Below are 9938 nucleotides of genomic sequence, written 5' to 3'. Positions count from 1 at the left end.
AAAAGAATTTCTTGAAGAGATGAATGGAAGATGCGTCACTATCCATGATCAGATACGTCTATTAATATCTCAAGATTTTGCGATTTATATTTTCTTCATCTTCACAAACTTAACTCCCAAATCATCTCTCTCTCCCTCTCCCTAAGCCTTATTTGGGTTTCTCCCTCAAATACCAACATTTGTGTTTATTGAAACAAAATCAACTGCACACCACCTGTTTGTTTTTCTGATTCAACGCCCAGACTTGGTAATTCTGATACCTTCATCGATCTTTCTTGTCTTCTATTAATAAAGAATCAAAATGAGTGGTGATCGGTGTACTTCTTTGACGGATTTCTTCGATAGTTATGCCGGGCAGTTTGAAGAGACCAATTTCTTGTCACCCTCTACAGCATCTACCAACGACATCTTCAGTATTCTTGAAGTTTTTGAGGGTGGTTCCGATGAATTCACATCTATGATGCCTTTGGAAACTGGGTTTCATGCAAAAGATCATGTTCATCATGAGCATCCACTGGTCTCACAGAAGTCCACTTCTTCCTGCAGTGTTTTACAAGATCTCGTAGAGGCGGAGCTGGAGATGCTTTCGCCCAAGACCAAGAGACAAAAACTGTCTTCGGTCGACCAAGGCGGTGCAAACTCAGACGGGCAGCAAAAAGTGTCGCATATCACGGTGGAGAGGAACCGAAGGAAGCAGATGAACGAGCATCTAACCGTTCTTCGTGCACTAATGCCTTGCTTCTATGTCAAAAGGGTATGTAGCTAAATTTTGGGGTTGTTTGGTTGGTTTCAGTTAAGTACCGTATAGATAAAGTTGTTTGTATAGAATAATCGGTCTATAAGCTACTTTCTATACATATCATGAAGCCACTAACAAACACCATTAATTGTATAGCTCACCGAATAAGCTTTAAGTCTCGTTAAGCCGCTAACAAACATACTCTTATATATTTATATATGTGTGGGTGTGGGTTTGCGCTATAAAGTTCACAAAATTAGATCTCTTTTTAATGATTGTTGTGTTTTTATGAAGTGTAGGGTGATCAAGCATCAATAATAGGCGGAGTAGTTGATTACATCGCTGAATTGCAACAAGTTCTTCAATCATTAGAGGCAAAGAAGCAAAGAAAAGTTTACAGTGATGTTTTAAGTCCAAGGCTTGTTTCTTCAAGCCCTAGACCTTCACCTCTCAGCCCTCGGAAACCGCCAATTAGCCCTCGGCCCCTCTTGCCCATTAGCCCAAGAACCCCACAACCAGTAAGCCCTTACAAACCTAGGTTCCAGCAACCTGCAACTACCAATTCCTCTTACATACCTCCAATACCATCACCAATGGCAGCGAATTTAACACCACCTTCACTTGAACCTTCACCTTCTAGTTCTTCCTCAACTTCAGACATTGTTAACGAACTCGTTGCGAATTCAAAGTCAGCCATTGCTGATGTTGAGGTGAAGTTCTCAGGCCCTAATCTTCTTCTGAAAACTATCTCGCCTCGGTTGCCTGGTCAAGCAACGAAAATAGTTTCGGTTCTTGAAGACCTTTCTCTTGAAATCCTCCAGGCGAGCATTAACACAGCTGATGAAACTATGGTGCAATCCTTCACCATCAAGGTTAGCCATAGACTCAAGAATTGCATGCATGCATGTGCTCAATTACATGTCCTAATGTTTCAATCTAGCTCCCAACCAAAAACAGCAAATTTACTTTTACTTTTTTGGGGGATGTCCCATGTTAATTAATCACAACATTTCTTTAGTAATTGAAGGTACCTTTATATATTAAATAATTACAAAACTTGAAGAAAAAGGTAAAAACTTAATTAACGGCCCGTTAAGTTTGTGTTGCATGGCAACTCTTTTGGAACCCACAGTTACTGTTAAGCTGACAACCTGAGTTCTGTACGTGTCTCTCTCTAATCTCTATATATCCTTTATGTGTGTGTGTGTGTATATGTATACATACATCGTTAATGCTACACTGATTACTTAACAAGTATTATTGGGGTTTGTGGTAGATTGGAATCGAATGCCAGCTAAGTGCGGAGGACCTGGTTGAACACATTCAGCAAACATTCAGCTAGCGTTACGTAATGGTATAGTAGACGGTATTCGGTCTCGATCATCTGCCTGATCCAGTTTCATGATCGTATTATTGTTGTTTTGAGATCATATATACCTTCTACCAATATGAATGGATTAAGAAGTCATGAGCTGGTAAGATAATTGAAGGCAGTTCTGGAGATGTTGATCAAAACCTAATCATAATATGACCTCCTCTCTTTGCAGCAGTAATCAGAGAGGCTTAATTAAATACGACTTGTGTGCATGTTGTTATGAGTAACTAACAGATGTAGTAATCATATCTTGATTAATTAGTTGTCAATTGTATATCGATTACACTAATTCATTGGCTTAACTCTTGTATCCTGTCATCCTTAATTAATTACTAGGTTCTATATTCGATTTATGTTATTCACATTTTGATGTTATGACTCTGTGATTTCATTACATTGTTAACTCGTTGAGGATATGAGTTTTTGTTGAAGCGAAAAATATGTCCAAAATCGTCGAAATCTTCGTTTTGAAGAATCTGTTGAAGATGCTCTAAGAGAAGAAAGTTCACATGTGAATTATTGAAAAATCCTATAAAAAAATTTATATGAAGATTCATATATATATATATATATATATATATATGCATGATCGACGTTACAAATCATTCATATGGGTTTAGATATGCATTTTCAAATATATTTCTTCAATTATTCACATATGAACTCTCACAATATTTTATTTGAAGTTGTGGAATTGTGTGTGAATATTAATTTAGTTCCTGAAAATGAAAATGGGAAGGTAGCTAGGGTTTTGACATTGCTTTCCAATTGATTCTCATTTATGCATCTCATTTGGGTAGGTGTGTAACCTAACAACTAGTTGTTGCCAAATTATATATACCAACAGCTCGATCAATTGTTGAGGGAGAGCTAGGAATTTAAGAACAGTGGGCCCCGATCATGTATTTTCTGATAAAATAACAACCGTAATTAAATATTTAAATCATACCATCTTATTTAATTTAATTGTTTCTTCATCAAATTAAATAATGATATTCAAACAAATTATTATTTACATATGTGTTATTTAAATTTACAATATCCCAACATCAACATTCAACTACACTTTTTTTTTTAATAACAAAACAGATAAGCAATATCAGCTTATAATTCATAATAAATAAACCATCATTGATCAATTTTGGCATGATTTGTGTAACATGCATGTTTGATTTTAAAGGGTAGAATATTTTATAAATAATTAACTAATTTTTTATTTATAAAAAAAATTTATATTTAGCTGCATTGCAGCTGATACATAACTAGTGTATTTATACTATATTATAAACCATTTGACAAAAACTCTTAAATATCATTTTTTTATACATGAAGTACTCTTTAATTATTGATGAATATTACTTAAAATCCAAAATTACAAGTAAATTATTCCTAAGTACAACTTATTAAAGCTCAATGTTTGAATTCGTGTAATTAACTGTGGATAAATATAATCAAATAGAGGATAAACATCTCATTTTAAAATATAAAATATATATAATATAATTAGGATAATTATCAAGTTCTAACAAAATAATTAATTATCTTTATAAGAAAATTATATTATTAAACTAAATATAAATTACTTCGTTATTGAACTTAAATTAAATTATAATAAAAGAATTGAATTAAAAAGTTACACAAAATATGATGAATTTTAAATAATTAATTTGATACTAATATCCATATATTTTTGTCAAATTTTTATGATATCTTTAAATTTATATTTTATTTTAAACTAAAAACATCATCGCTTTTTCAAAATCACATAAGACCATATTATAATATCGACTGAGAAAAATAATAAAATGAAATATTAAGATTAAGATGTATCTCGCTGCATTGTGCGAGTACCTTTTTAGTGTTGTATATTTATAGGGGAAAAAATCTAAAAAACCCAATAGACTTTAGGGTTTGGAATGATTAAGTTATTGGACAATTTTTTGGAACAAATAAGTCATTGGACATTCCAAAACTTGTTAAATAACTTCTTGGACTTTCTAAAACATGTTAGATACATATTTATGAACTATAAAACTGGTTAATATGGTAAAATAATTGAAAAGGTCTGGAAAAAAAATAATAAACTTTCATATTTTGAATCATTAAGTCGCTAAACATTTTTTGAACAAAAAAAAATACTTACATCTATAAAATAAAACAAATATACCAAAAAAAAATACTTACATTCACAAAAAAGTACTTATAATTAAAAAATATTATTGATAAAATTTATTTTAATTGAAAAATTAAAAAATATTCTGTCAGTAATTTTCTAAACTTAAAAAAATAAAAAGTAATTAAAAAAGAATTGGTGATTAAATTTATTTTAATTAAAAATAAAATATATACCGTTGGTGATTTTTCAAATCAAAAAATATAAAATAATTTGATTAAAATACTGACGGATTAACAATAAAATTTAATTAAATACACAATTGATTAAAATTCGTCACTAATCTGTCGGTTAAATGATATCACCGACAAGATTCAAGCACGATCTTTCACACTTATTAGCATGTTACTGTGTTAAAGCGTCTGATAGTGGTCAATTTTATCATTAATTATATATAAGTAATCCATGCATATATATCAATTAACACTAACGACGAATTTTAATTAATTATGTATTTAGTTAAATTTTATCTTTAATCTGTCAATCAAATTATTTTTTATTTTTTTAATTTAAAAAATTACCAACGGAATATATTTTATTTTTAATATAAAAAATCACATACGAAATATATTTTATTTTTAATTAAAATAAATTTAATCGTTATCTTTTTAAATTCTTTTTTTATTTTGAAAAATCACTGACATAATATATTTTATTTTAAATTATAATAAGTTTCACTTGTAATCTTTTTTAAATGTAAGTACTTTTTTGGTATATTCGTTTTATTTTATAGATTTAAATATTTTTTTTTCAAAAAATATTTAAGGACTTAATCGTTCAGAATATGAAAGTCTATTGGTCTTTTTTAAGATTTTTTCATCATTTTTTCATATTAACTAGTTGTATATGTAATAAGAATGTATCTAACAGATTTTATAAAGTCCAAAAAACTATTTAACATGTTTTGAAATATTTCAAAAACTTACTTATTTCAAAAACTTATCAAACGAATTAATTATTCCAACTAAAGTTATTTAGATTTTTTTTAACTTTTTTCTATATTGTATTTCAATTTTGGCATGATTTGTATAACATGTTTGACTTTTAAAAAAATTGTTGCTAAAATTAAACCACGTCAATTGATGTTACCATTTTGCACTTCAAATGGTTGTGATTGTGCACGTAACTACCCCAAGTCCAACTTACGTGTCAAAAAGTTCATCCATTAACTGATGCCAAATATCTTTCCACCACTCAGAAATTGCCACGACGACCCTCCACGAGATTATTCTGCTGCACCTCTTGCCACGTCTTCCCCCACCACCATCACCCTCCGATCTCCTCCTTTCCCTTCATCTCCGCCGTCGACTCCTGCTTGTGGCCACCATAATTCCCCGTAAATTCTTTGATTCTTTTCTTTATTTCAGTTTCAGAAAATTCTAGTACAAGGATTATTTCTTACTTTCGATCAAACTCCTCTGAGATTTCACATTCGAATCTTCGTGTTGTTTGAGTTTCTACCGGCGAACTCACCCGTCCGTCTTTGAGGTACAGTGTGTGTATTCTTCTTTGTGTGATTTCTTATGGCTTATCTGTTCTTCATCGAATGATATATTATGCTTTGTTCCATAAGTTCGACTTATTTGTTAACTGAGTTCAAAGTAGTTCTAGCCTTCTAAATGTGTTGGCCTTGTTACCAGAGTACCGGCACCGTTAAAAAATATAATCTCGAGAACAGGATTTTGGCTTGCAACGTTAATTGTCACTTTGATCTGTGCTTTCCTTTGATCTCTATCGATTTTATATGGGCGTTCGGTTATAAGAATTAAGTGATCCGTATTAAAATTGTGCCAAGAATGATAAGTTTGTTTACTGATTGTTAATGGATTTGAAGTTTAATCCTGATCTCCGAGCTTTGATATTTGCTTCAACACACTGATTTATGTAAGATACCTCTTTGTTCCTTAACCTTGTTAGTTGTTAAAACCCTTCAATTAGGGGATATCTTATATTAGTGTTTGGAAGCTTGGACTCAAGTTTTGGCATTTGGGTCGGAGTGATTTGGTGATATTTCGGAGTAGGATGTTCGATAGACTTTACCTCCCAAGGGGTAGAAAGTGATGTAAGAAAAATTCACTTGGCAACTAAAAGGTGGGATTTGAGCTCATAGGCTCATGGCCTCCAGGTTCTTATGACAAATTCTCAACTATTTGGACGCGCCCAGCTGCGCCAATTTATTGAGACCCTGTGTATGTTCATTTATCAAATGATCAATTCAGCATGCTATATTTGAAATGTAACTAGATTATAAGGGATTGTGTGCTATTGTGTTTTATTATAAGGTTTTAGTTGAAGTTATGTCAGTTGGGAGTTGATATGCAGTTATATCTTTTTTTCTGTACAATGATTTTTCATATTCAGTTACCTATTTGTTTGGTGCAGGAATTATCTTACAAGTAAAAGCTCTTCCATTGCTCTGCTTAGATACCTCTTGGCATGGGAGTTGTGACTGTATCTAGCTCTGCTGCAAGGACCCCATTTGGATTAAGTGCAAGATTTTCAACTCATTCATCTCCAACTAAGAGAACAACAATATTAGCATTCAAAACAGATAAAACCAAGAACACTGCTTTGGTTTCATCCAAAGAATCTGCAAATTTATCTGTCAATACATCTAAAGAAAACCCAAAGAGAATTAGACGGAATAAGAAGCCTTCAGAAAGAGTACAAGCTTTATCTACTGCTGAAGCTCCTTCATGCTCATTAGATTTGGATTACAATGAGGCTGCAGCTGAACTGGATAGGATATACAAGCTCAGTCCGACAACTATTGAATCTGATACCGAGGACCATGATGATCAGGTGATCAAAAGGGGTCGGCGAGGGAGGAGGAAGATTTCTGATGCTAATGAGAAGCCTGAAAGCAGAACTGCAGTTGATATTGTGAGGGGTCAACATAAAAGGTTGCAAAGGTTGAGCCTTGAAAAGAGGATTCAACTGAAGAATAAGAAAGATGTTGCGGTTATTACTTCAAAGCAGAAGAGGAAGCATGGCAAGATCAATGAAGACGAAAAAGTTAACAGACTGGTTAGGGACTACTCCGCTTCTACGGATTTAGGTAGCTTAGATTGGAAGAAAATGAAGATCCCGCCAGTTCTTCCTTCTTCAGAGCATACTCGGCTCTTTATCTCGTTACAAACTATGAAGGTGAGAATTTCAAGTCTTCCCCAAAATCATTGATTTTATATTAAGTTCATTTCTTAGTGGTTTTCCTTGCTTCAACAGGCAATTCTTGCAGTGAAAGAGGATTTACAGACTGTTTTGGCTAGAGAACCAACAGATGGAGAGGTAGCAGATGCAACAAACATGAATGTATCACAATTGAGGAAACAAATTGGAGTTGGCCAAGCAGCCAGAAACAAATTGATTAAGGTGTGACAAGTTAGGTCTCCATCTCTCCAACATGCCATTTCTTAAGAGTAGGAAGTCAGTTTTTTGGTTTTTCCTACTTTTAGATCACTTCTCATGAATAAAATAGCCTTGCTGATCAGATAAGAAAAATAAGGATCAAGTAGTCTTTCAGGGTCTATTGCCATATTTTTCTATTTAGGCAGAGTGTTATCCATCTTAACCTCAAAGGGACGACACTCATGCATTCTTAATCCTGCAATGAATGCACATTCTTTCATTGAAATGCAATATTGTTAATGCTTTTATAGGCAGATCATAACCCTTGATAATTGCACCAATAGATTTTTCCAAAAGAGTAGAGCAGTAGTAGCAGGCATTATTACGCGAGTCTAACTGAGGAATTGTTATGATAATATCTTTGCAGCATAATCTTCGACTCGTATTGTTTGTCATGAACAAATATTTTCAAGAGTTTGCAAATGGCCGAAATTTTCAAGACTTCTGCCAGGCAGGAGTGAAGGGTCTGATCACAGCCATTGATCGGTTTGAACCAGGAAGAAAACTACAACTCTCAACATACGCTCTATTTTGGATCCGACATACCATCATACGCTCCATGACCCTCTCAAGTTTCATTAAAGTCCCCTTTGGCCTTGAATCAGTATGTTTTCTCTTAACATTGTTGTAAATCTTGTACCTGTAGTTCAGACCTCATTGCATTGAGGACTTAAGAAAGTAGTCATTGGAACAAATGTTGTTTTTATGAAGCATTGACATACACTTTCTCCAACAGTACTTAAAAACATAAAACCTTTAATGGGTGCAGGTTAGAATAGAAATACAGAAGGCCAAAAAGAAGCTATGGTTCGACCTTATGAGACCGCCAACGGAAGAAGAGATAGCAAAGAAAGCTGGGATTTCCCTTCAGAGATACCGTGAAGTGACAAGATCATCGAGACCCGTTCTTTCTCTCAACAGAAGACATGCAGTCACACAGGAAGAGTTTATCAACACGATTGCCGATACTAATGCAGCTGGTGACGATGAGAGGCGGCAACCTGCTCTTCTCAGACTTGCACTAGACGATGTGGTAAATTCAATATTGCCCTAAATCTCATTCTTAAGTTGGTCTTAATTGTTAATCAGTCACAAAATAGAAATATGTAAATAAGTTTACAGGAAATGGAAAATTCTTATACAAATATGACATGAAAAAAGCAACAAGAACAATATATTCTAGCCCAAGACCCATCTTATGACCATCAAATGTATATATATGTAACCAAGGCTCAAACCCTTAAATTGTTCATTTGATGCTCAAAAGTTGGACCTGATTGAGTGGTTATAATTTTCATGAGGTTCCTATATGGGACAAGTTTCTCACATGTAAATCCAAGTTCCAACATTAATTTCCCCAATAAAATCAACTATAACACATATATATGATCTATAGACTACTTAATTTCTTGAACTAGAATTGTGATTTCATAACAAAATGCATCTATGCAGCTGGATTCCCTGAAGCCGAAGGAAAGTTTGGTGATGAGACAAAGATACGGGCTTGACGGAAAAGGCAACAGAACATTGGGAGAGATTGCGGGTAACTTGAATATATCAAGGGAAATGGTCAGAAAGCATGAAGTGAAGGCTCTAATGAAGCTCAAACATCCGGCACGAGTTGAGTATCTACGCCACTATATCTTATGAAACATCAATCGCTTCGCATTCCTTTTCAACGTGGATATAAAAATTTGTATGTATATGAGTGATCTGTATCATAGTTTTGAGCTAAAACCGAACATAAAGAACACCGTACATTGTAGTTCCAAGTTACACGCTCCTTGTACTTATATCTCATCATACAATAAAGGACATTCGCATTATAGCAAGTTTCGTGTCATCATGTTGCTAAATTTGTGACCTGTAAAACAACCGGAAAAGTAATATTTGACCAAGGACATGACATGTACAACAGACAAAAAAGGTAATACTTGAACAACTTCCTCACTCCTCGACTAATCCCAGATCCCTAAATGGCCTAGCATAACTCAAACCAATGAGTATGACCTATGAAAAAAATCTCTCAACACCTAAATCCAAATCTTATTGTTAGTCGAGTTAACCCAAAAAGGTTAATGGTTTGAAATCTTGACCCAAGACCAAGATGGTGTTTTAAGGATTTGGCTTTACAGTTTGTTTCATCATAATAAATCATATATATATATATATATATATATATATATATATAATCCCTTAATCCAAATCAAGGAACTATTCATACCTTGTTGCATCGAACTAAT

The 9938-nt window shown here is 33.3% G+C and overlaps 2 protein-coding genes across 3 annotated transcripts; both read left to right on the top strand.

The window, feature by feature from the left end:
• The first annotated feature begins 301 nt into the window (after positions 1-301).
• On the top strand, positions 302-2105 carry LOC112502794 (transcription factor SPEECHLESS-like). Its single transcript, XM_025106805.1, has 4 exons — positions 302-496; positions 527-754; positions 1039-1611; positions 2016-2105. The coding sequence occupies exons 1-4, from the start codon at positions 302-304 to the stop codon at positions 2079-2081; spliced, it is 1062 nt and encodes a 353-aa protein (XP_024962573.1). The 3' UTR covers positions 2082-2105.
• Positions 2106-5670: 3565 nt separating this feature from the next.
• LOC112502782 (RNA polymerase sigma factor sigE, chloroplastic/mitochondrial) lies at positions 5671-9519 on the top strand. Of its 2 annotated transcripts, XM_025106791.1 has the most exons (6): positions 5671-5775; positions 6670-7434; positions 7513-7659; positions 8063-8299; positions 8465-8728; positions 9148-9519. In XM_025106791.1, exons 2-6 carry the CDS (start codon positions 6724-6726, stop codon positions 9343-9345), a joined length of 1557 nt encoding a protein of 518 aa, XP_024962559.1. In that variant the 5' UTR covers positions 5671-5775; positions 6670-6723; the 3' UTR covers positions 9346-9519. The 2 variants fall into 2 exon arrangements, with proteins under 2 accessions (XP_024962559.1, XP_024962565.1); XM_025106797.1 differs by lacking the exon at positions 5671-5775 and having other exon boundaries at positions 6387-7434.
• Positions 9520-9938: the final 419 nt, after the last annotated feature.

This window comes from Cynara cardunculus (assembly GCF_001531365.2).
Source record: "Cynara cardunculus var. scolymus isolate 2C chromosome LG 1, CcrdV1, whole genome shotgun sequence".
Classification (NCBI taxonomy): Eukaryota; Viridiplantae; Streptophyta; class Magnoliopsida; order Asterales; family Asteraceae; genus Cynara; species Cynara cardunculus.
The sequence above is the reverse complement of the archived record's forward strand: the minus strand, read 5'-3'. Positions and strand labels throughout refer to the sequence as shown.

Bases quoted from the DNA above. Each gene is read 5' to 3' on its own strand.
- LOC112502794 (XM_025106805.1), top strand. From the start codon at position 302: ATGAGTGGTGATCGGTGTACTTCTTTGACGGATTTCTTCGATAGTTAT. The intron at 497-526 runs GTTCATCATGAG...CTGGTCTCACAG, and splicing joins GGTTTCATGCAAAAGATCAT to AAGTCCACTTCTTCCTGCAG. The intron at 1,612-2,015 runs GTTAGCCATAGA...GGTTTGTGGTAG, and splicing joins TGCAATCCTTCACCATCAAG to ATTGGAATCGAATGCCAGCT.
- LOC112502782 (XM_025106791.1), top strand. From the start codon at position 6,724: ATGGGAGTTGTGACTGTATCTAGCTCTGCTGCAAGGACCCCATTTGGA. The intron at 7,435-7,512 runs GTGAGAATTTCA...TTGCTTCAACAG, and splicing joins TCTCGTTACAAACTATGAAG to GCAATTCTTGCAGTGAAAGA. The intron at 8,729-9,147 runs GTAAATTCAATA...GCATCTATGCAG, and splicing joins GACTTGCACTAGACGATGTG to CTGGATTCCCTGAAGCCGAA.